Raw genomic sequence first — 26,586 nt, 5'->3', positions numbered from 1 at the left:
CCAGTGAGACCCAGCCTAATTTGATGGAGTTTCTGATGACTGTCCTCAGGGTCCTGATTAATATATGTATAGCATTTACCACTGAAAGCCTAAGGAACTACTTAAAGTCACAACAAGTCATTCAAATAGCCAGTTTCTCCTGATACTTGCCCACTTTCTAGTTGGAGATCAGTGATATTAACAGAGCATTTTAATAATACAATAAGAGCATTCATTCATTCAACAAGTATTCATTGAGATGATGAATACAACTAGATGCCTGGTTCTGTGCTAGGGATAGAGTTTGACAGAAATAGCCATGATCACTGCCCAATCATGTTGTGAAAGATATATATATAGGCACACACAGGAGGGGCATGTGACCTACCCCAGATGTATGCATATGGATGTCCAGGAGGGCTTCCTGGAGAAAGAGACTGGCCTGCTACATATCTTTGAATTGATTCTCCTTTAAGTTTAATTTAATCTCATTCTACAGCTACTATCTTAGTTCAGGGTCTCTTGTTTCACATCTGAATTATAGCAAGAGCTTTCTAACTAGACTAGATACTTCTACTTTTATCCTGGTCCCTAATACCCAACTTCCCTGGTGGCTCAGATGGAAAAGAATCCGCCTGCAATGTGGGGAGACCTGGGTTCAATCCTTGGGTTGGGAAGATCCCCTGGAGAAGGGCATGGCAACCCACTCCAGTGTTCTTGTCTGGAGAATCCCCATGAACAGAGGAGGCTGGGGGGCTACAGTCCAAACAGTCAGACACAACTGAGAAACTAAGCACAAAACCCAGTTCATTCTTCACTGATGACAGAACGATTTGTTTCTTAGCAACATTTTATTGACATACTATACATACATAAAATTACATATGTAAGCATATGGTCTGATGAAGTTCCTCAACCAAATACACCCATTAACCAGTGCCCACATCAATAAACATGGCCAGCATGCCAGAAGCCCATCTCATGTGTATACTCATCTCCTTTCACAAGTGAGCTTTTAAAAATACTAATCTTGATGGACATGTACACACATCTATATTTAAAATGGATAACTAACAAGGTCCTATTGTATAGCATATGGAACACTGCTCAGCGTTATGCGGCAGCCTGGATGAGAAGGGAGTTTTGGGGAGATTGGATACATGCATATATGTATGGTTAAATCCCTTGTTGTTCATCTGAAACTATCACAACATTGTTAATTGGTTATGTTGTTGTCTTTCAGTTGCTAAATCATGTCCAACTGCGCGACCCCATGTACTGTAGTCTAACAGGCTTCTCTGTCCATAGGGATTTTCCAGGCAAGAATACTGGAGTGGGTTGCCATTTCCTTCTCCAGGGGTCAAACACTTGCTCCTTGGAAGAAAAGCAATGACAAACCTAGACAGAGTATTTTTAAAACCTAGACATCATTTTGCCTACAAAGATTCATCTAGTCAAAGCTATGGTTTTTCCAGTAGTCATGTCTGGATGTGAGCTGCTGCTGCTGCTGCTAAGTCACTTCAGTCGTGTCTGACTCTGTGTGATCCCATAGACGGCAGCCCACCAGGCTCCCCCGTCCCTGGGATTCTCCAGGCAATAACACTAGAGTGGGTTGCCATTTCCTTCCCCAATGCATGAGAGTCAAAAGTCAAAGTGAAATTGCTCAGAGTCCGACCCTCTGCAACCCCATGGACTGCAGCTTTCCAGGCTCCTCCGTCCATGGGATTTTCCAGGCAGGAGTACTGGAGTGGGGTGCCATTGCCTTCTCCCTGGATGTGAGAGTTAGACCATAAAGAAGACTGAGCTCTGAAGAACTGATGCTTTCTAACTGTGATGCTCGAGAGACTCTTGAGAATCCCTTGGACAGCAAGCTCAAACCAATCAGTCTAAAGGAAATCAACACTGAATATTCACAGAAAGGACTGATGCTGAAGCTAAAGCTTCAATACTTTGGCCACTTAATGCAAAGAGCCGACTCTTTGGAAAAGACCCTGATACTGTGAAAGATTGAGGGCAGGAGGAAAAGGGGGCAACAGAGGATGAGATGGTTGGATGGCATCACCAACCCAACGGACATGAGTTTGAGCAAACTCAGGGAGATAGCAAAGGACAGGGAAGCCTGGCGTGCTGCCATTCCATGGGGTTGCAAAGAGTCAGACATGACTAAGCGACTGAACAACAACAAGGGAAAACTGAATAAATAAGCAAGCAGATTAACATTTACCAAATGCCACACACAATGTTAGGCTTTATCTATGATGTCTCATTTTACTGAAGTTGGGGAGAGAGGATGGGCATAAAGGTATAGATTTCTGAATCATATAAAAAGAAAACCCAACATGCCCTTTCCTTCCTTTGAAAGGAAGCTATTCATTCATTTACAGCTTTTTCTTTCTGATTAAAAATAAACTGAAGAATCACTGAGATATCTTATTTCAAAGCCTATTTGTTTAACTATTAATAGCTTGAAAAGTGATTCTATGGGAAGAAAAACATTCTAAAAAGTTTTGGTGTAGGAGAAAGTATCACTAGGTTGATGGGTATAGCCAGAGCACCTAACACTGTTCATTCAGCTTCCAAACTGTCAGTGCAGGCAGGCAGGAAGTGGCACCTGAAACCATTTTTATGGAAGCTTTTACAATCTGTACTTGGTTTTCAATGAAAAAGTTCTTCACAATAAATCCATACGGCATAACATCAAAAACACCTGTCAGGTTGGCCACTTCCCAGCAAGTCTATTTCTTCCCTAACATCTTGTAACTTACCTGGCAGTAGGCTGGGACATCACTCATGCACCGCTGGGCCCTAAAAATTCTCTCAAAACTGCCTGCTCTTCTCAAATCAGCAGCCCACCCATGCCTTATTTAGAAATTTGCTGAAGAAAAATTTAGTTACATAAATGAAGGTCAAAATCCAGAAATTCAAAATCAAGCCATAGAGAAAAAACTCCTTAAGTCACTGTGGAGGTAGATGCCTCGGTTGCTTCGCTGATCAACCAGAAGGTACCACTGTGATACTTATCCTTTATATCCTAAACTTGGATGCTATGATATTTATCTTAGTCATCCTTTTATAGTCCTATGCTTTGAATTATCTTCCTATTCCTAAATGCAGATAAGCCGTTTCTTGAGTGCTTAGAAGAGAAAAAAATGATGGCATTCATTCATCCATCTCATTGAATAGGCAGGAATTTCCCTGAGGACAATGGCCTCAAGGGCCACATTTTTACGTTTCATTTATGAGTTCTCCTAACCCTGGTACAAAGAAAGCTTTGAGCCAGCAGGCAGAAGCGTTCATTCAGTGGCGGAGGGAAGAAACAGAGCAATTCCATTGTTTAGAAACAATTCTCTCTCCACTGCTGGAGCGGTAGGCAAAGCTAAGGTCTTTTTGACAGAAGGCTTTCTTGGAAAACTTGGTTTCACAAAATGCACCACCTCTGTGGGCCGCGCCGAGGAGGCCGAGTGCAGGACCTGCGGGGTAGGCGGCAGGTCACAAGGTCAAGGCTGCCCCTCCGTCCGCTCCGCACCTCGGCCTCGCGGGCTCCCTCCCTCCCGCAGGCGTCACCGGCCCTGGACAGCACAAGAGGAAGGAAGCGGTTCCCCGGTCCCACCCCCAGGCTGCCTTTCTCCGGTGCCCGCCTCCTCTCGCGCCGCCAGCGCGGCTTCAGGAGGGTCCAGCCGCCTGCCCGCGCCAGGGGCTGAACCCGGCTCTCACCCTGGAAGGCAAGCGTCTGGGCCGCCGCGACTGAGGGCCGGGGCGTAGCTGGGAGGGAATCTTCCGGGCCGAGGCTTGGAGTGTGCGGAGGGGCATCCGGAGCCGCGGGTGGGGCGCGACCGGGAAATCCAGGAACCCTGGAGGGGCGCAGGAGCGGACGGAGGTGCCGCAGGAGGCGCCCGGGGCCTGGCCGGGCCGGTCGGGCCGGGGACGCGGCGGAGGGGAGGGACCCAGCGGCGCCAGGTTGGGCCGTCGGGTCCGCCCCCCTCGCCCTGGAACCTCGCCCGGAGGGGAGCGGCGGGGAGGAGAGCGGGACCCGCTGGTCCTCGGATCCCGGGACCGCCCTCTCGCGCTCCAGGGCGGGAGGCGAGCGCCTAAGAAGGCTGGAGCCGCCGCGGCAGCATGAGAGCGGGCGCCGGCGCTCCACGCTCGCGGCCGCGCGGCGGGCGGCGGCGGCGGCTCTGCCCGCGCTCGCCATGCGCGCGCGCTGGGGCCGGCGGGGCTCCCGGCGCGGAGGTCTGGGGCTGTCCGGCACCCACTTGGCGCTGCTGGCCGCCAGCCTGCTGTCCACCACCCTGGCCATCTACGTGTGCTGGAAGCAGCTGCCGCCTCTGCCCTGGGGCTCCCCCAGCCCGCCGCGGCCGGTGAACGTGCTGCTGTGGTGGGAGCCCTTCAGGGGCCGACACAACCCCAGCAGGCCGCCCCCCGACTGCCAGCGGCGCTTCAACATCAGCGGCTGCGTCCTGCACACAGATCGCGCGGCCTACGGGGAGGCCCAGGCGGTGCTCTTCCACCACCGAGACTTGGTGAAGGGACCCCCGGACTGGCCCCCGCCTTGGGGCGTCCAGATGCCCCCGGCGGAGGAGCAGAAAGGGCTGGTGATGGACGACGTGGGGCAAGAGGGTGAGGCCGAAACCCTGGGCGCCTTGGGCCCCCGGCCCCCGGGCCAGCGCTGGGTGTGGATGAACTTCGAGTCGCCCTCCCACTCCCCAGGGTTGCAGGGCCTGGCAGGTAACATCTTCAACTGGACGCTCTCCTACAGGGCCGACTCGGACATCTTCGTGCCTTACGGCTACCTCTACCCCAGGACCCATCCCAGCGAGCAGCCGCCGGGGCTGGTCCCCCCGTTGGCCCGGAAGCAGGGGCTGGTGGCCTGGGTGGTGAGCAACTGGGACGAGCGCCAGGCGCGTGTGCGCTACTACCGCCAGCTGAGTCAGTACGTGACCGTGGACGTGTTCGGCAAGGGCGGGCCCGGGCAGCCGCTGCCCGACGCGGAGCTAGTGCACACGGTGGCCCGCTACAAGTTCTACCTGGCCTTCGAGAACTCGCAGCACCTGGATTATATCACCGAGAAGCTGTGGCGCAACGCCTTCCTGGCCGGGGCCGTGCCGGTCGTGCTGGGCCCCAACCGTACCAATTACGAGCGCTTCGTGCCCTCCAATGCCTTCATCCACGTGGACGATTTCCCTTCTGCCTCCTCCTTGGCCGCCTACCTGCAGTTCCTGGACCGCAACCCAGCTGTCTATCGCGGCTACTTCAGGTGGCGCCGGAGCCATGCTGTGCATGTCACCTCCTTCTGGGACGAGCCCTGGTGCCTGGCCTGCCAGGCTGTGCAGAAGGCTGGGGACCGACGCAAGAGCGTCCCCAACTTGGCTGGCTGGTTTCAACAGTGAGGTCACTGTCCCCCCGGGTGTGACCCTGGAGGCCATATCTGGATGCTCTGCGGCGCCTCTCCTTGACGGCCGAGTCGTGGGACTGCATTTCCTAAATACCAGTTTTTAATCTATGGGAACAGTTGATTTACCAATTAATATCATTCAACACAAAGACTGGGTGGGAAGGATCCTGGGTGCTCGTGGTTTTTGCATAACTTGCGGTTGTCGGAGGGCATCCAAGCTCAGGGATGAAGAAGGGGACGTTTCCTCCTCCTTGTAAGTTGAGGAAACAGCTTACCTACAAGAAACAATGGTCCAAGGCTCTGAATTTCCTCATCTGCCACAGGCTATATTTGTGACCTGTGCCGAGTCCAGATTTCACTAACTCCTCCACTCACATATCCCTGGGCCAAATGCTGCAAAACCCTGGTTTTAGAAAGAGCCTTGTTGCAGGATAGCGAAGGGACTGTGGCCACCAGTGTCTTACTCCTTGTACCTGGATTCCTCAAAGCCTCATCGCCTAAGAAAGGTGAGGAGGGCAGTCCAAGACTCCATTGACTTCAGTAACAACTACTGTTGTTTGTTCCCCTGCTTTATGAATGGAAACAAGATGCTGGATTGTCCTTGGAGAAGAGGGAGAGTGAATATTTGGTGTACCTCGCTTTATACAAATGTATTCCTGAAAGGCCGCTTTTTAATCAAATCCACTGTTATAAGAGAGCGCAGTGTTTAATGGAACCCTGTGGAGAATCCCTTTACAATGTGAATAATCATCTCCTGATTTCTTCTGTATCCATTTTTCTATTACCTGGATTTTTAAAAAAGCATAATTATAGATGTGAAAATAAAGCAGAAGCAACCTTCTTCTCGCTTCATCCCAGAAATCCAGCCTGTTTACATAGAAAAGGAAGCCATACTATCATTTTCCACGGAATTATTTATTTTTGTGTCTTTACAGGAGCTGAAATTTAAACCCAGAACGTCAGTCCTCCGGGGGTGCTGGCATTACCCCTCTGCAGAACAGCGAGTGAGATTGCACTGTATTATGGAATCATGCAAAAGGAAAAAAGTCTGGCTGCTGTTAATGGCAGTTTTTGACTCTTGTCAGTTTGAAGTTAAATGTTTAGTTGCTAGGGAATAGAACTAAATCTGTGCCTGCAGGAAAACTTTATCTTTTATTACAAAAATCTGCAATTCTCCCTGGGGCCATGTACGAGCTTAGTTGCTCAGTCATGTCTGACTCTTTGTGACCCTATGGACTGTAGCCTGCCAGGCTCTTCTGTCCATGGGATTCTCCAGGCAAGAATACTGGAGTGGGTTGCTATTCCCTTCTCCAGGGGATCTTTCTGACCCAGGAATCAAACCCAGGTCTCCTGCATTGCAGGCAGTTCTTTACCATCTAGATACAAACATTTCTGTGGCCCTTGAGACTGTGCTGTGGGACCAACTTTGAAAATATACCCATTGACTAAAAACTGTCAAATGAACAGCATGTTAGGTGTCACCATGTACCTGCACTGTGTGAAACCCTGAGTGTGAGAAAGACAAAAATATTTAAGACAAGGTCCCTATCATTAAGGCTCTTGAAATCTACTTTTGTCAAGAAGCAATTGGCAGAACTTATTTTTTAAAGTAACATTCTTTTTTTTTTAATTAACATATTGTTGATTTACAATGTTGTGTTTCAGGTATACACCAAAGTGATTGAGTTTTGTATATATAATATATAATACGTATATTATCTATGCATGCTAAGTAGCTTCAGTCATGTCCAACTCTTTGTGACCCTGTGGACTGTAGTCCTACAGGCTTCTCTGTCCATGGGTTTCTCCAGACAAGAATACTGGAATGGGTAAACATTCCCTTCTCCAGGGGCTCTTTCTGACCCACAGACTGAACCCAAGTCTCTTATGTCTCCTGCATTGGCAGGCCAGTTCTTTACCACTAACGCCACCTGGGAAGCCCCACATTCTCTATAACATATATTATAGGTATATATATTCTTTTTCAGATTCTTCTCCATTATAGCTTATTATAAAATATTGAATGTAGTTCTCTGTGATATACAGTAGGTCCTTGTTACCTGTTTTACATATAGTAGTGTGTATCTGTTAATCCCAAACTCCTAATTTGAAGAGCAGAAATAAATTAGAAGTAAAGTGACATTAATAGTACCATAAGAAAGCCAGTTGATTTAAAGCCTAAAATAGTGGGGTCTTTTTTTCCTCCTTGATTTAATAAGCACCCTCAGTGACTAATTATTGCGGATGAGGTCCAACATTAATGAGGTTTATACAGAATTCTGCTGTAAACAGTAATTTTGCATTTGATTAGTACAATGAGCCGATTCATCAAGTAACTTTTGTCTGTAAGCATGTGTTGCAGACTTGAAAAACTCACTAAAATCTAGGTGCTTCAGTTCTTCATTTCCCTTAAAAAGAGAAATTGAAATCCCTGGATAAAATTTCCTCATTAAAATATTATAGTATAGGCAGAATTACAATATGAAAGTAGAGTCATTCAATAAAGAAGGAAAAATTCTACTTTTTAAATAACTATTTATGACTTATTGGCCAGTGATCTTGAGGTTATTGGAAATCTACATGGGGACAGTTGGGGGATAGTTTGGATTTTGAAGGTACTCCAGCTTAGATTTGAATTCCAGCCATGTGACCTCAGGCAAATTAGTAATAACCCTGGACCTCAGTTTTCTCATCTGTAAAATGGAGCAGGAATTGGCTTCATAGCAGCTTATGAGCTGTTCAGAGAATAAACAAAAAGGTGTCTAACACATAGTGATGACTCAATTGGTGACAGAAAAATAGGGTTTTTTCCCCTTGGAGTGATTTCAGGGTGCCTCCATATCCACTTATATGGATTATAGAATTAAATCTCAAGATATGTTACAGAATATATCTGAAATAAAAAGCAAGTCACCGCATATCATGTATTTCAAATGAATCCCTAAAGCTAGCCATACTTGCTATTCAAGATGCATCATTGCTATTTAGATTGAGCTTGAATTTGCAGAGTAGGAAGAAGCACCTATGCTTTCTTTGAAAAAAATTTTGTTTTAAATTTGTTTTGTTAAGTTATATTGTTTTTGTTATATTAAGTTTTTGTTAAGTTATATTAAGTTTTTGTTGTTATATTAAGTATTATTTTACTAATACTCTCTTTAGTATTAAGTCTGTTTAAAACTAACCATGTATTTTTTTTATTGCTGAGCATGAGGAAGGTATAACTGCAGTTTTATTCATGGGAAACTCCTAGGCAAGGAAAAAAAACAATGTATTTTAAGGCTAATCTCATTAAATAGCAAGAGAAATGGGCAATTGCTCATTTTATGTAATTTCATTTTTCAAGTCGTTCTAAGTTTAGCAATTTAAAATTTCATATGTATTAGTACAAAAATACATAGAAATACATCACATATTCCAAAATGGCTTTCTTAAACTTCTTTCCAATTTATTACAAATTCAATTTACTATTTTTAGTGCTTGATGACTTTACGAGTGCATCTGGAATGATATTGACAACAGGAAGACAGTCTGACTCACCGTCAGTATTCACAGGTCTTTTCCAGTTTCCAAACCCTTCCTTAGCAGTAATTTAGAGAAGACAGGGTAGCTTCATGGAAAGAGCTCACAATCTGGAGTCGAAACCTGGGTATGTGGTTCTGCCACTGCTTCTGTGACCCTGATTAGGCAAGTTACTTAAATTAGCTTCCTCCTTTATAGTGAGTGAATGCCCCTCACAAAACAAGGATTAAATGTGATGACGTTTGCCAAGGTGCTTTGTACATTGTAAAATGCTGTCAGTTTCTGCGGACTCTCAATTTTCAAAGCTCTAGAGCAGGTGTCAGCACACATTTTTTCTGTAAAGAACCAGAGAGTAAATATTTCAGGTTTTACTGACCATACAATCTCTACTGCCTCCACTAATCTCTGCTGTTGGTGGTACAAAGGCAGCCACTGCCTATCTGTAAACAAAGGCGTTGCCATCGTTTGTTAACTCTGCTCTAGACCTTCAGAGCTAGAGGAATTTGAGAAGCTTCCTGATGGAGTTTTCTTAGAAGGGATTTAAGAATTGGAATCTGAGAATCTTAGAGCTAGTTATTCCTAGATTACTAGGACAGCTTTGCAACATTTCCCAATTGTTTTATCGGGGGCAAATTATTTAAGCTTTCTGTGTTTTGATAGTCTCATCTCTAACTGAAGGTAATTATGTATAATTTATGAAGGTGTTGGGAGAATTAGAAAAGACACTTAAAGTACTCGGGACAGTGTTGGAAACACAGGAAGCACCTGAGAGATGTTACCTGTGATGATCACCTGTCCATTTTACAGAGAAGGCAGCGGAAGTCCAGATGTAGTTAAGGATTTGTCTAAGATTACAGTACTAGTTGGGGCTTCCCTGGTGGCTCGCATGGTAAAGAATCTGCCTGCAATGCAGGAGACCCAAGTTCGATCCCTGGGTGGAGAAGATCCCCTGGAGAAGGGTATGGCAACCCACGCCAGTATTCTTGCCTAGAGAAATGCCATGGACAGAGGAGCCTGGCAGGCTAAAGTCCATGGTGTTACAAAGACTTGGGCAAGACTGGAGCTACTAACACTTCCAGTTTTACTTCACAGTAATAGTGGCAGAACCAGACGTGCTTGTGCTAGTCACAACCCCTTTGAGCCTTTGTCACTTGAACTGAAAAATGAGGGGGTTGGACAACATCATCTCTTACAGCCTTCTAGTTCCATTACCCTTACTCTACTAACTGGCACCCTAGGGCTTAAAGAACTAATTTACCTCCCTAAGTGCCTTCCAGTCTGGAAATTATTTACTATGCAGCATCAGTAAATTGGCCAAAAAAAATAAAAAATAAAAAATGCAGGCACCAGAGAGGGAGACTCTGATGTGGCATTAATATAAAATAAATACATTTATATAAAATATGCAATTTTAAATATTATACATTATATATGTGAATCTATTGTTGTTGTTCAGTCGCTAAGTCATGTCTGACTCTTTGCAACCCCTTGGACTGCAGCTCATCAAGCTCCCCTGTCTCGCACTATCTCCTGGAGTTTGTCAAATTCAATGTCTGTAGAGTCAATGATACTATCTAACCATCTCATCCTCCACCACCCCCTTTTCCTTTTGCCTTCAGTCTTTCTCAGCATCAGAGTCTTTTCCAGTGAGTTGATTCTTCGCATCAGGTGGCCAAAGTATTGGAGCTTCAGCTTCAGCACCAGTCATCCCAATGAGAATATTCAGGGTTGATTTCCTTTAGGATTGACTGGTTTGATCTCCTTGCAGTCCAAAGGACTCTCAAGAATCTTCTCCAGGAGTATAATTCAAAAGCATCGATTCTTCAGCTCTCAACCTTCTTTATAGTCCAACTCTCAAAACTGTATATGACTGCTGGAGAAACCATAGCTTTGACTATATGGACCTTTTTCAGCAAAGTGATGTCTCTGCTTTTCAATATGCTGTCTAGGTTTTTCATGTCTTTCCTTCCAAGGAGCAAGTATCTTTTAATTTCATGGCTGCAGTCACTGTCCACAGTGATTTTGGAGCCCAAGAAAATAAAATCTGTTCCTGTGTCCACTTTTTCCCCGTCTACTTGCCATGAAGTGATGGGACTGGATGCCGTGACCATAAGTTTTTGATGTTGTGTGTATATACATGTATGATACATCATATGCCTTAAGTATCAGAGAAGGGAGCCAAGTCCTTGGCAATTAGTATGGTAAATAATTGCATTGAATACATTTCAGTCATTTTTGAATGTTTCTCAGGGACTTTTAAGGTGCATATTCTAATAACAAATTGAGTATTTATGTACCCAAGTTCAGATTATTTTGACAAAATGATTAAAGTAATGAGATGAAAAATGACTCTTTTTTTATAATGTATATTCTCCAGGCACTAGTGAATTCAACAGTGATACATTGGGTGTTTCTTGGTCAAGGGGTTTCTGTAAGCTCACAGATTCTAGAAAGGTAACTGAAATGTGATGACTTTGCTTTTTCTGAATCACACAAGGTCTCATTCAGCTTGCCCTCTGCTCTTTCTTGCCTGACTTCTTCACTTTAACCCAGTGACTCCTCTCCAAGGGTGTAAATAGCATACTCTTTTCTCTTATTCCAGTTTATTTTGCTAAGTGCTCAGATGTCCTCTGCACTGTCTCTAGCTTCTGTGCACTAAATTAAATAATACCATTTTTAAAAGAGGTGGAATAATGGGAGTTATTCCACCTGGTTAACCACCAGTTAACCCTGGCCATCTAGTAGTTAGGATTTTGCACGTTCACTGCCAAGAGCTGGGTTTGATTCCTGGTCAAGGAACTAAGACCCCACAGGCTGTGCATCATGGCCAAAACACTAAAACTAAAAGAGGTGAACTAAAGTCTAGGGATGTGATGGTGGGCAGAGGTACCTCTCTTCTTAACTGCCGATGCTCAAATTATTAAAAGGGGAAAAGAGGAACTCGGACTGTCCAAGGGGCAGTCCCTAGTTTCCCTTCTCCAATAGACGCACACTGATGTGCTCATTTAAGTACTGAAAAATGATGATGGCCAGTGGGGGTAGGAGCAGGTGTGACAGGAAAAGGGACTCAATAATGAAAGAGTTACAAGAAATGCATTATAAAGCAGAACAGGCGGAAGAGGGAAAAAAGACGTTGGGGTAAATGAGTACGAAGTGCTTGAAGAGAAAATGAGAAGGTAGGAAAAGAGGAGAGGGAAGATACGGTGAGATGACAAAGTAGGATAAAGGAGAAACGTGTCCGGAGGATGAAGAGACAGTATAAAATCTACCACTCAGTACCACTGTCCTCCAGAGAAACCTTTGTTCCCATGTGAAATGCAGCATCCTTTGGCAAATGGGAAGTGAAATCACGGAGTTTAAAATCACTGACAAAGAGTCAAGAACTTAGCAAGGAATAAACATTTCAGCAGAAATACAGAAGTGCCTCTTATATGATTACGACAGCTTCTTGAACTCTTGTGAATGCTTCTTTCTCACCTTGGAAAAAATCACATTTGTGACAGGCTTATTTTATTTTTTTTATTTCCGGTCAGCATGCTTCAACTGTACTCAGTATTTAAAATAGCCATAATCACCAACTGACTGCACTGAGGAAGAGTCAAAGGAAAACATATAAAGGATAAAGAACATTTAGTACATTATTAGTGTCATGGGGAACTCTATTGTAAAACTATTTCAAGTAACTTGTAAAGAATTGTGTTTCTGAGATCTTCAATGTAATGTTTTTAAAAATTACTGAATCTTCCCTAAATATGCTAAAAATGAATGCTCTGTTAGATCATGAGAATTACAAGTCTTAATCTGAATTATTTTATAGGGAAATGGATTTCAACAACATTTTGCAAACATTTCTTGGATGTCTGCTTTGTGCAGATACTGTGCTAGGACTTGGGGTTGTAAATGAAACTAAGGCAAGGACTCTGCACTCAAAAAGTATATGTTCTGCACTGTCTGCCATAAATCACAGCAACATCTTTTTTTGATCCATCTCCAGCAATAATGGAAAGAGCAAAAATATATAGGACCTCAGTTCAGTTCAGTGGCTCAGTCGTGTCCGACTCTCTGCAACCCCATGAACCACAGCATGCCAGGCCTCCCTGTCCATCACCAACTCCCAGAGTTCACTCAGACTCACGTCCATCGAGTCAGTGATGCCATCCCGCCATCTCATCCTCTGTTGTCCCCTTCTCCTCCTGCCCCCAATCCTTCCCAGCATCAGAGTCTTTTCCAATGAGTCAACTCTTCACATGAGGTGGCCAAAGTACTGGAGTTTCAGCTTTAGCATCATTCCTTCCAAAGAAATCCCAGGGCTGATCTCCTTTAGAACGGACTGGTTGGATCTCCTTGCAGTCCAAGGACCTACTTAAACTCAAAAACTTTTGCACAGCAAAGAAAAGAGTAAGCAAAATGAAAAGGCAACTCATAGGTTGGGAGAAAATATTTGTAAATGAAGTGACTGATAAGGAGTTAGTCTCCAAAATTCACAAGCAGCCCATGATGCTTAACAGCATCAAAACAACCCACTCCAAAATGGGCAGAAGACCTGAATAGACATTTCTCCAGGACATCAGTTCAGTTCAGTTGCTCAGTCATGTCCGACTCTCTGCAACCCCATGAACCACAGCATGCCAGGCCTCCCTGTCCATCACCAACTCCCAGAGTTCACTCAGACTCACGTCCATCGAGTCGGTGATACCATCCAGCCATCTCATCCTCTGTCATCTCCTTCTCTTCCTGCCCCCAATCCCTCCCAGCATCAGAGTCTTTTCCAATGAGTCAACTCTTCACATAAGGTGGCCAAAGTACTGGAGTTTCAGCTTTAGCATCAGTCCTTCCAATGAACACCCAGGACTGGTCTCCTTTAGAATGGACTGGTTGAATCTCCTTGCAGTCCAAGGGACTCTCAAGAGTCTTCTCCAACACCACTGTTCAAAAGCATCAATTCTTCGGCGCTCAGCTTTCTTCACAGTCCAACTCTCACATCCATACATGACTACTGGAGAAACCATAGCCTTGACTAGACAGACCTTTGTGGGCTTAACAGCATCAAAACAACCCACCCCAAAGTGGGCAGAAGACCTGAATAGACATTTCTCCAAAGACATTTCTCCAAAGAGGACATACACATGGCCAATAGCCATATGAAAAGATGTTCAATATCACTAATTATCAGATTTATGCAAATCAAAACCACAATGAGATATCACTTCACACCAGCTAAAATTACTATCATAAGCACTGTAGGGGGTGTAGAGAGAAGGGAACCCCTTACAGTGTTGGTGGGAATGTAAGTTGGTACAGCCACTAAGGAGAATAGTATGGAGCTTCCTCAAACAAATAGAGCTACCTTACGACCCTTCAGTCCCACTCCTGGGCCTATATCCAGAGAAAAACCTGGTCTGAAAATAAACGTGCACCCCAATGTTCATTGCAGCACTGCTTATAATAGCCAAGACATGGAACTAACCTAAATGTCCAATCTCTATAGGGATTTTGCTCTCCTAGCAACTAGGCACACCCACTCATACCCTGTGATTTTCTCCTCATAACATTAGATAAACACTTTAAACATTTTTGTTCTACCTCCTGAAACTTATTCTGAAATACAATGAGGCACCACCATCACACTAATCAAACAAAAACATGTTTAGATAAAAATGAGTCACATCTAAAGTTTTCTCAAGCCTCCTTTGGGAGATATATATATATATATTTGTTACTTTTAAACAAGGATTTTTGACTAGAAATTGTAGCTCACTAACAATGTGTCATTTATTAAGCTCCTAGTATATGCAGGATGCTTTACATATTTCTTTTTCTGTTTTTCAACTCTACATTTTAGGCATTGTGGTAGTCAGTCTTTAAGATAACCCCCATTGACCTGCAGTCCACACCTTTGTGTAATTATCTCCTTTTGAGTTTGGTCTGGATTTAGTGACTCATCGCTAATGAAGAGATGAATATAGCAGAAGTGAAAAGCTGACACTTCCGAGATTCGATTGAAAAGCCTGGTTTTCCTGCTTTATAGATTGCTTCCTCTGACGGGATGTGAGCTACCCTGGGACAGGAAACGGTGGGGGTGGGGGTGGGGGTGGGGGTGGGGGTGGGGGCGGGGAGGCCCTCTGGCCAACACAGTGAGGAACTGCATCCGGCCCACCAGATGAGGGAACCTCCAGAGGAGACCCAGGCCCGGCTGACATCTTAACTACAACCTCTTAAGAGACCCTGAGTCAGAGGCCCCAAGGGGAGGCATGCCCAGATTCGTGGCCCACAGGATCTGTAAGATAGTATGTCTCTTGTTTCAGGGTTTGTGTAGGGGTATTCGTTATGTAACAATAGATCACTAAGGCTAGTATTTTTCCCATTTTAGAGTTAAGAAAAATGAGAAACAGGTTAAGCGTGTACAGTCCTACAGATAGTACGTGAGCCAGGATTCTAATATAACTCCATTTGATTCTAAATCTTTAGTACCCTGTCTTTCATTAAGTCTAAGTTTTGCAGTAACTGTGAGGTATGCTTCTGTCCTAATTTACATAAGTTTCCCTAATCTTTTGCTACTTAAGTGGGTAATCTCCTCAACTCCTCTAAATTTGGATTTTTCTCTCATCTGTAAAATATGCAGGCACATGTTTTGCACTGGCTTATCAGGAAGCTTGCTGGGACCTCAGTGTCTGACATTTGGAAAGAAGCAGGAGTTGGAACTGGTAGGGGCTCAAGTTAGTTGCTCAGTCATGTCCAACCCCTTGCGACCCCATGGACTGTAGTTTGCCAGTCTCCTCTGTCCATGCGATTCTCCAGGCAAGAATACTAGAGTGGGTTGCCCTTTCCTCCTCCAGGGGCTCTTTCTGACCCAGGGATCAAACCCAGGTCTCCCGCATTGAAGGGTTTAGACGAGGGTAATTGACTCACTAGAGGCAATGTGTTTGGGTGGCAGCCAGTAGCTCTTACCATGTTATCAACGAAAGCCCAGAGACCTCGTGATGAGGGACAGATTCAAGTTAATAGCAGTTTTGATCTTGTGGATTGAGTACAAGAGTGTCCGTGTGGCCAGATGGGTAGTGGTAACCTTACTGTTTCAGGCAGTCGATCCATGTGGTTTAAAGCAGGATCACAACAATGGGCTGGGAGTGCAGAAGTGGGGTTCAGTCCCTAAGTGGATAAGGTTGGCAAGAGCTAGAGAAGATTCCAAGTCTTCTGAGCAGAGCTGGGGAAGGAGACTAGAAAACATAACTGCTCTTCTTGATGGGTCCGTCTGGTGCCAGGCTCCTCATCATGTCACTAGCTTCTAGTTGTTTGCATTCCCAGTGAAGGAACAGCAGGGGATGCGGTGACATGAATGAGTGATGATTCTCGAACAAGATGGAGCCCTGGCCATTGATTTCAGCTCTTGACTTCTTGTAGCCATGGCCCTGAATTTTCTTAGATGACTCAGTTTATAGCATTTTGTAATGTATGCGTGGGACTTCCCTTGTGGCTTAGTGGTAAAGAATTTGTCTGCCAATGCAGGAGATGTGGCCTCAGTCCCTGGGTCAGAAAGATCCCCTGGAGAAGGAAATGGCAACCCAAGTCAGTCTTCTTGCCTAGGAAATCCCATGGAGAGAGGGACCTGGCGGGCTACAGTCCATGGGGTCCCAAAAGAGTCGACCACAACTTAGCATCTAAACAACAATACATTATTTAGTTTTGAAAATCAGTGTAATAATTTCGAGTTGTGGTCACTGAAATAACTACTGAAGGACTTTCCTAATGGTCTAGTGTTTAAGACTCCATGCTTCCATTGCAGGGGGCAAGGGTTCAATCCCTGGTGGGGGAACTAAGATCCTGCATGCCACACGGTATTGCTCAGATTTTATCATCAGTTCAGTTCAGTTCAGTCGCTCAGTCGTGTCCAACTCTTTGCGACCCCATGAATCGTAGCACGCCAGGCCTCCCTGTCCATCACCAGCTCCCAGAGTTCACTCAGATTCACGTCCATCGAGTCAGTGATGCCATCCAGCCATCTCATCCTCTGTCGTCCCCTTCTCCTCCTGCCCCCAATCCCTCCCAGCATCAGAGTCTTTTCCAGTGAGTCAACTCCGCATGAGGTAGCCAAGGTACTGGAGTTTCAGCTTTAGCATCATTCCTTCCAAAGAAATCCCAGAACTGATCTCCTTCAGAATGAACTGGTTGGATCTCTTTGCAGTCCAAGGGACCCTCAAGAGTCTTCTCCAACACCACAGTTCAAAAGCATCAATTCTTCGGTGCTCAGTCTTCTTCACAGTCCAACTCTAATATCCATACATGACCACAGGATAAACCATAGCCTTGACTAGACGGACTTTAGTCGGCAAAGTAATGTCTCTACTTTTTAATATGCTATCTAGGTTGGTCATAACTTTTCTTCCAAGGAGTAAGTGTCTTTTAATTTCATGGCTGCAGTCACCATCTGCAGTGATTTTGGAGCCCCCAAAAATAAAATCTGACACTGTTTCCACTGTTTCCCCATCTATTTCCCATGAAGTATGGGACCAGATGTCATAATCTTAATTTCCTGAATGTTGAGCTTTAGGCCAACTTTTTCACTCTCCACTTTCACTTTCATCAAGAGGCTTTTTAGTTCCTCTTCACTTTCTGCCATAAGGGTGGTATCATCTGCATATCTGAGATTATTGATATTTCTCCCGGCAATCTTGATTCCAGCTTGTGTTTCTTCCAGTCCAGCGTTTCTCATGATGTACTCTGCATAGAAGTTAAATAAGCGGGTGACAATATACAGCCTTGACGTACTCCTTTTCCTATTTGGAACCAGTCTGTTGGTCCATGTCCAGTTCTAACTGTTGCTTACTGACCTGCATACAGATTTCTCAAGAGGCAGGTCAGGGGGTCTGGTATTCCCATCTCTTTCAGAATTTTCCACACTTTCTTGTGATCCACACAGTCAAAGGCTTTGACATAGTCAACAAAGCAGAAATAGATGTTTTCTGGAACTCTCTTGCTTTTTCCATGATCCAGCAGATGTTGGCAATTTGATCTCTGTTTCCTCTGCTTTTTCTAAAACCAGCTTGAACATCTAGAAGTTCATGGTTCACATATTGCTGAAGCCTGGCTTCGAGAATTTTGAGCATTACTTTACTAGCATGTAAGATGAGTACAATTATGCAGTAGTTTGAGCATTCTTTGGCATTGCCTTTCTTTGGAATTGGAATGAAAACTGACCTTTTCTAGTCCTGTGGCCACTGCTGAGTTTTCCAAATTTGCTGGCATATTGAGTGCAGCACTTTCACAGCATCATCTTTCAGGATTTGAAATAGCTCCACTGGAATTCCATCACCTCCACTAGCTTTGTTCGTAGTGATGCTTTCCAAGGCCCACTTGACTTCACATTCCAGGATGTCTGGCTCTAGATTAGTGATCACACCATCGTGATTATCTGGTTCGTGAAGATCTTTTCTGTACAGTTATTCCATGTATTCTTGCCACCTCTTCTTAATATCTTCTGCTTCTGTTAGGTCCAGACCATTTCTGTCCTTTATCGAGCCCATCTTTGCAAGAAATGTTCCCTTGGTATCTCTAATTTTCTTAAAGAGATCTGTAGTCTTTCCCATTCTGTTGTTTCCCTCTATTTCTTTGCATTGATCGCTGAAGTAGGCTTTCTTATCTCTTCTTCCTATTCTCTAGAACTCTGCATTCAGATGCTTATATCTTTCCTTTTCTCCTTTGCTTTTCATCTCTCTTCTTTTCACAGCTATTTGTAAGGCCTCCCCGGACAGCCATTTTGCTTTTTTGCATTTCTTTTCCATGGGGATGGTCTTGATCCCTGTTTCCTGTACAATGTCACGAACCTCATTCCATAGTTCATCAGGCACTCAGTCTATCAGATCTAGTCCCTTAAATCTATTTCTCACTTCCACTGTATAATCATAAGGGATTTGATTTAGGTCATACCTGAATGGTCTAGTGGTTTTCCCTACTTTCTTCAATTTGAGTCTGAATTTGGTAATAAGGAGTTCATGATCTGAGCCACAGTCAGCTCCTGGTCTTGTTTTTGTTGACAGTATAGAGCTTCTCCATCTTTGGCTGCAAAGAATATAATCAATCTGATTTCAGTGTGGACCATCTGGTGATGTCCATGTGTAGAGTCTTCTCTTGTGTTGTTGGAAGAGGGTGTTTGCTATGACCAGTGCATTTTCTTGGCAAAACTCTGTTAGTCTTTGCCCTGCTTCATTCCGCATTCCAAGGCCAAATTTGCCTGTTACTCCAGGTGTTTCTTGACTTCCTACTTTTGCATTCCAGTCCCCTATAAGGAAAAGGACATCTTTTTTGGGTAAAAGGTCTTGTAGGTCTTCACAGAACTGTTCAGCTTCAGCTTCTTCAGCGTTACTGGTTGGGGCATAGACTTGGATTACTGTGATATTGAATGGTTTGCCTTGGAAACAAACAGAGCTCATTCTGTCATTTTTGAGATTGCATCCAAATACTGCATTTCGGACTCTTTTGTTGACCATGATGGCTACTCCATTTCTTCTGAGGGATTCCTGCCCGCAGTAGTAGATGTAATGGTCATCTGAGTTAAATTCACCCATTCCAGTCCATTTTAGTTCTCTGATTCCTAGAATGTCAACATTCACTCTTGCCATCTCTTGTTTGACCACTTCCAATTTGCCTTGATTCATGGACCTGACATTCCAGGTCCCTATGCAATATTGCTGTTTATAGCATCGGACCTTGCTTCTATCACCAGTCACATCCACAGCTGGGTATTGTTTTTGCTTTGGCTCATCCCTTCATTCTTTCTGGAGTTATTTCTCTACTGATCTCCAGTAGCATATTGGGCACCTACTGACCTGGGGAGTTCCTCTTTCAGTATCCTATCATTTTGCCTTTTCATCCTGTTCATGGAGTTCTCAAGGCAAGAATACTGAAGTGGTTTGCCATTCCCTTTTCCAGTGGACCACATTGTGTCAGACCTCTCCACTATGACCCACCTGTCTTGGGTTGCCCCAAGGGCATGGTTTGGTTTCACTGAGTTAGGCAAGGCTGTGATCCTAGTGTGATTAGATTGACTAGTTTTCTGTGAGTATGGTTTCAGTGTGTCTGCCCTCTGATGCCCTCTTGCAACACCTACCATCTTACTTGGGTTTCTCTTACCTTGGGCGTGGGGTATCTCTTCACTGCTGCTCCAGCAAAGCATAGTCTCTGCTCCTTACCTTGGACAAGGGGTATCTCCTTACCGCCGCTCTTCCTGACCTTCAATGTGGGAGAGCTCCTCTAGGCCCTCCTGCGCCCGCGCAGGCACCACTCCTCGGGTTGTTCCTCCTGGCCGCCACCCCTGGCCTCGGGTGTGCAGTGGCTCCTCAGGGCCACCACCCCTGGCCTTGGATGTGGGGTGTCTCCTCCTGGCCACCACTGACCTCAGACGTGGGGTAACTCCTCTCGGCCGCGCTTAGTGCGCTGGGTCGCCGCCTCCGGCGCTTAGTGCTCTTTACATATGCCTTATTCTGTCTGAGAGCACTTAGTTGCCAGCAGTCCTCCAGAATGGCTAATAAAATTCTAAACTTTTTTCATTATTTCATAATAAATAATTGAGAGTATTATGTAGCACTCAGAAATAGTCATACTCTGTCTTTTCCTTCTTTAAAGATTTACCAAGTCTTTTATTACTTAGGAAGTCTGTAAAGTGAGAAACGCTGGGCTGGAAGAAGCACAAGCTGGAATCAAGATTGCCAGGAGAAATATCAATAACCTCAGATATGCAGATGACACCACTCTTATGGCAGAAAGTGAAGAGAAACTAAAAGCCTCTTGATGAAAGTGAAAGAGGAGATTGAAAAAGTTGGCTTAAAGTTCAACATTCAGAAAATTAAGATCATGGCAGCTGGTCCCATTACTTCATGGGAAATAGATGGGGAAGCAGTAGAAACAGTGTCAGACTTTATTTTTGGGGGCTCCAAAATCACTGCAGATGGTGATTGCAGCCATGAGATTAAAAGACGCTCACTCCTTGGAAGAAAAGTTATGACCAACCTAGATAGCATATTAAAAAGCAGAGAAATTACTTTGCCAACAAAGTTCCATCTAGTCAAGGCTGTGTTTTTTTCCAGTGGTCATGGATGGATGTGAAAGTTGGACTGTGAAGAAAGCTGAGCACCAAAGAATTGATGCTTTTGAACTGTGGTGTTGGAGAAGACTCTTGAGAGTCCCTTGGACTGCAAGGAGATCCAACCAGTCCATTCTGAAGGAGATCAGCCCTGGGTGTTCTTTTGGAAGGAATGATGCTAAAGCTGAAACTCCAGTACTTTGGCTACCTCATGCGACCAGTTGACTCATTGGAAAAGACTCTGATGCTGGGAGGGATTGGGGGCAGGAGGAGAAGGGGATGACTGAGGATGAGATGGCTGGATGGCATCATGGACTCAATGGACATGAGCTTGAGTGAACTCTGGGAGTTGGTGATGGACAGGGAGGCCTGGCGTGCTGTGATTCATGGGGTCGCAAAGAGTCGGACACGACTTAGCGACTGAACTGTACTGAAGTCTGTAAAGCATGTAGCATATACCATAAACCACAATTATTTAGACATCAGCTTTTGCAACCCTGCCATTCTGCTTGAAATTCTATTTACATTCCTTTGGGATTATGGATATAATATCTTGCTTTATTTACTGAGCATACTAGTCTAGGACCTAGACTCCAGACAGTGAGCCTGTTGAACTAAGCAAGATTTCAGTTTACTTCTATGTGTTATAATGTGTGAGAATAAATGATTTTGTCTTATGTTAGTATTCTGCTTTCGTGACTGCCAAAATCACAGAGCCATTTGGAAAACATAATTAAAGAATTGGAATAAAACTGCTTTGTGGAAAAGTGTGAAGTAATGGGACAAAATAAATCAGAGAAGAAAAAGCGAAGGGGAGTTTCCTCATACTCTTCAGGCATCTTCAATCATCCAAAAACTATTCTGCCAAGTACTAGGACCTGATTAGTTGCTGGGGTTAAAGATGCCAACATACAAAGTTTCATTCTTCATGGTGGAATCATATGAAGAGAACAGAAAATAAACAGGTACCCCACAGACAGAGTAACTTTCCATAACACATGAGGGGGCTCATTGTTCAGAGTGATATCCTGCTTTTTTTTTTAATCTTTGCCAGGGCTAGAGTAAGAGAAAGCTAGTTCTATACCATAGGGTAAGAAAGAAGTTCCTTTCACAGGAAGAATACATGTATAGCGTTGTCCTAAATAAGAAGGGGGGCACAGAGAAGGTGAACTTTATTGAACCTGCTGTATGGCCAACTAAGCTGGTTCACATACATTTCCCACACACAGTATCCCATTTTACAATCACAACACTCCCTGGGGGTTGTTGTTGTTCGGTTGCTAAGTCATATCTGCCCCTTTGCAACCCCGTAGACTGCAGCACACCAGGCTTCCCTATCGTTTACTATCTCCAGGATTTTGCTGAAACTCATTTTCATTCAGTCATTGATGCTATCCAACCATCTCATCCTCTGTCACCCCATGGGGGTTCACACATTTTTTTTTTAAACTACAGGTTCATATTACTTTGTTTTGTTTTTAAAGATTTATTTATTTATCTATTTTGGTCTTTGTGGTTGCCTGAGGACTTCCTTTAGTTTCGGCGAGTGGGGGCTACTCTTCCTTTGGCGCGCAGGCTTCTCATTTCCGGGCGTCTCTGTCGCGGAGCGTGGGCTCTACTGAGCAGGCTTCAGCAGTTGCTGCTCACGAGCTCTAGGGTGCAGGCTCAGTAGGGGGCACACGGGCTTAGTTGCTCCACAGCCTGTGTGATCTTTGTGGACCAGGGATCAGACAAGTGTTCCCTGCACGGGCAAGTGGATTCTTAACTGCTAGAAAACCAGGGAAGCCCTGGGGTTAATGTTTATGATCCTCATAATACAGATACCTAAGCGGCTGAGTTGCCTGCTTAAGGTCACACCATTTATCACTGCCGAGCTGTGGCTGACTCCCGTGAACTCCGAGGCCACTTGTTCCCACTAAGTGCTGCCTTGAAATGCAGGTGGATGGGATATTGCCATTTTCAGTCTTTAATCTTCTGTATAGGATTGTTTAGGTAGTTTCTTACCCAAAAGTAAGGGAGAAGACTGTATAGGTGGCTTTCATACCTTGTCACTTAGGAGCAGAATCTACTTGTTAAACAATTTATTTCACTTTTTTTTTTCATGTATTTGGTGCTTACTCACTAGGTATGTATATGTTTATAACTGTTTTATCGTTTTGATCACTCTGTATCATTATAAAATGTTCCAGTTTATCCCTACTAGTATTTTTTTTACAGTTTCTTTTGTCAAATATTAGCGCGGCCACCTCAGCTTTCTTGTGATTGCCTTTTGCCTGATGTATATTTTTCCATAGAAAAAGATATACCTCAGATTTTAGATTTTGATTTTAATATATTATTAATGGAATCAAGTGTGTCTACTGTAGACAAGATAGTTGAACTTTGCTTTCCATTAACCTTCTGCACTTTGACTGACTTAGTTAATAATTTATAGTTAATGTTTTTACTGGTACAGTTGGATTTATGATGCCATTTTACTTTTTGTTTTTTTTGTGTTTCTCATGTATTCCCTCCCTCTAATTTTCTTTTGCTGATTTTTTCATTAAGTATATTATTATACTATAATTTTAAAATATTTATTTAATGATCTTTCACTATGTTTGAGTTAGTTTCTTAGTAGTTGCTCTTGCTTTTATCATTTTTTTCCTGCAGGCATTTTCAATTTTGTGGTTTTTTTATATCATGTGTGGCTCAGCACTAAAGAATTTGCCTGCAATGCACGAGACACAGGTTCAATACCTGGGTGGAGAAGATCCACTAGAAAAGGAAATGGCAACCCACTCCAGTATTCTTGCCTGGGACATCCTATGGACAGAGGAGCCTGGCAGGCTACAATCCATGGGATTGCAAGAGTCAGACATGACTTTGCGACTCAACCACCACCACCACATAATATATATTTGCATTATATATTTATATAAAATTCTGCTTATGCTATGTTCTATGTTTCCTAATTCTAATATTGAAGTTTTATGAGCTTCTTTTGACTACCTATTCTTTCTCCTTGTCAATGGAAACTCTGTTACCTTTCAAGTTAAGAAGAAAAAGCACATTTTATTTGAGCCACACTGAGTATTACAACCTGGGAAGCAGGTTCTCAGAAAACTCTGAGAACCATTCCACTTGTTAGACATCAAAGGCATAATCATATTCATTATTGAGACAAAGGGTCATACTCAACACTGATGTTTTACATAAAGTTCACCAAGGATACATGGTTCAGGTAAACATGTACAAAGCGAACAGCAAGTCACCATGACCCCCTTCAGAGCTGGGAAAAACAATATTCTTTTAAGAAGTTACATTGCTAGCGCCAGCAGGCACTCCCATCCTTGAGGGGCTCTGGTTAATGTGTAAAGGATTGGGCTCTAGTTAATGTATAATGGAGCTGCACAGTGTATATTAGGGAGGGAGAAGGCCCAAACAAACAAATAAGGAGAAATTTATGTTAAATAATTTATTTTCCTGCCTTAAAATATAAATAAATTGTATTTTATTATACTGGTTTTCTTTTTTTTTTATGCTTCATGCATTATATTGGACTTTTTTTTAAGATGTAAATTTTAATACATTATTTCTTTTTTGAACTTGAACGGGAACCAGAATGGGATGATCCAGAAGGTGACCTGTGGTGCCTGGGTAAAGTAGTGGTGTTCCGAGGGGTTGGCCCTGGGCTCAGGGTTGTTTAGTGTTTTCACCAATCACCTGGCTTTCAGGTGACCGTGATCTTGTTCGTCTTTTTTTTCGATCACCAGATGAAGAAGATCTAGAACGACTTCTCTTTCTGTTCCTCTCAGGAGATGATGATGAACTTGAGTAAGATCTTTTTCGTGGGGAAGAACCCCTGTGGGACCTGGAGCTGGATCTTGATTTCGACCCACGAGATCTCGAACGTTCTCTGGAACTGGAACGAGATCTTGACTGCGAACTGGAAGAACTTCTTGAACGCGACCTGGACCTAGACCTTGAACTGGAGGGGGAGGATGAGCGTGATGAAGATCGTGAGTGTGAAGACCGAGACTTTGAACGACTTCGTCTGTTAGATTTCTTTTTATTACTATCTTCTTCTTCACTGGCATCAAGATTATATTTTGAGAGATCAGCATCATCTTCATCCTCATCCTCATCTAATTTATATTTAGAAAGATCTTCATCCTCATCCTCTTCTCCCTCAGACTCTTTATCTTCAACTTCCTTTAAAATAGATGCAGGACCAACTGCCTTCCCTCTGTATTTTTTCTTCTTACGTCCAAACTCATCATATTCACCATCAGATTCTTCTCTTTCTATGTATTCAACATTTTCTCTTTCATTAAAACCACCACCATATCCTGTTCTTTCTTCCAGTTTAGCATACTTTGGAGTATTACACATATTACACTCTGATCTTCTGGCCCAATTCACGTTACTGCAAGTTTTACACTGCCAGTCATTAGCACTAAATAAGCCTCGGCTCTTTTCTGCGAGTGTCTTTCCTATTTCAGTGCCCCCCTGCTTTCATCATCTTAGCCTCAGTTGTTTTCTCTCGACCACATCTATTACAGCTAGTTCTTCTAGCAAAGTTTACATTTCCACATTTTTTGTCCGGGCAAATCCAGTCACCGTCACTGACTCTGAAATTCTTGGTCGACATCTTGGACACCGCCACCACAACCACCCGCAGCTACCTATACTGGTTTTCAATCACTGTCTTTTATCCCACTTGTTCTCCATACATTTCTTGCTATGAGTTGCTCTTTTTCCTGGTGCAATAATTTGGCAAATTCTTTGACACTTAGGGTAACTATCGATTTCTGCAGAGAATTTTATTTCTTTCTTCCATTTTTTTAGGTCATCACAAATCCAGGGCCATTATAACATAAAGTCAGGGCTTGAGGTTATTTTGGCCCAAAATAGTAAAGCAGATTTGGACTGCAAATCATAGGAAGGCTAGCCCATGGTTTCAAATCTTAAAAAACAGTTGTTTGCCCTTTTTTTTTTTTTTTTTTTTTTGCTGCCTCAAAAGGCAAATTTTCTTATAATACTCTTGTATTAGAGGACGCAGCAGATTTTATTTTGTCTCACCCTTACTCTCAGCATGTGAGTCTTGGTTCCCCAGATTTTCAGCTAGAGGATGCCTCATATGTTCCCCATGTGGTTGAGCTCTAGGTATCATTTCCTGTCTGTTATAGCTCATGAGCTTGAGAAAACAAAAGCTAAGATTTTTTCAGATTTGGCAAATGCCCTAAGGATAAAAACAACTTTTCTCTCTTTTCTATAACCACATAGATATTTTTGGTCTAAATGATTACTCTCTTGATTGCTTTCTTGATTTCATTCTTCTGGATGTTTTTATATTTTGTCTATTATTTCTAGTCATTTTTAGTGGACGAGACAGCTTTAAAACCTAACCTATCATGTAACTGGAAATGGAGCCCAAATTAACCTTTTTTTTTTTTTTCATTTCTGCTATTTATCTTGCATCAGGATATAAGAACTGAAATATAAATCTACCTAAACCAGTGCTACTCTGTGTGTTCTGCAAGCCAGTGCTGGTTTGTCAACTGTTTATTGTCAGCCTAGAATAAGATACATACAAGTACTGAAAGTGAATATAAGCTAGTAAACTTCTACCTTATTT

At 43.5% G+C, this 26,586-nt stretch overlaps 1 protein-coding gene and 1 pseudogene across 1 annotated transcript; one reads left to right on the top strand and one right to left on the bottom strand.

The window, feature by feature from the left end:
* Window positions 1–4,095: 4,095 nt before the first annotated feature.
* On the top strand, window positions 4,096–11,236 carry FUT4 (fucosyltransferase 4). Its single transcript, XM_027979160.3, has one exon. It carries the CDS (start codon window positions 4,170–4,172, stop codon window positions 5,364–5,366), a length of 1,197 nt encoding a protein of 398 aa, XP_027834961.1. The 5' UTR covers window positions 4,096–4,169; the 3' UTR covers window positions 5,367–11,236.
* Window positions 11,237–24,467: 13,231 nt separating this feature from the next.
* Window positions 24,468–25,634, bottom strand: LOC114118380 (zinc finger Ran-binding domain-containing protein 2-like; annotated as a pseudogene).
* Window positions 25,635–26,586: the final 952 nt, after the last annotated feature.

Source organism: Ovis aries, chromosome 15, assembly GCF_016772045.2.
Source record: "Ovis aries strain OAR_USU_Benz2616 breed Rambouillet chromosome 15, ARS-UI_Ramb_v3.0, whole genome shotgun sequence".
Lineage (NCBI taxonomy): Eukaryota > Metazoa > Chordata > Mammalia > Artiodactyla > Bovidae > Ovis > Ovis aries.
Note: the sequence above shows the minus strand (reverse complement) of the source record. Positions and strands in the feature narration are given on the sequence as shown.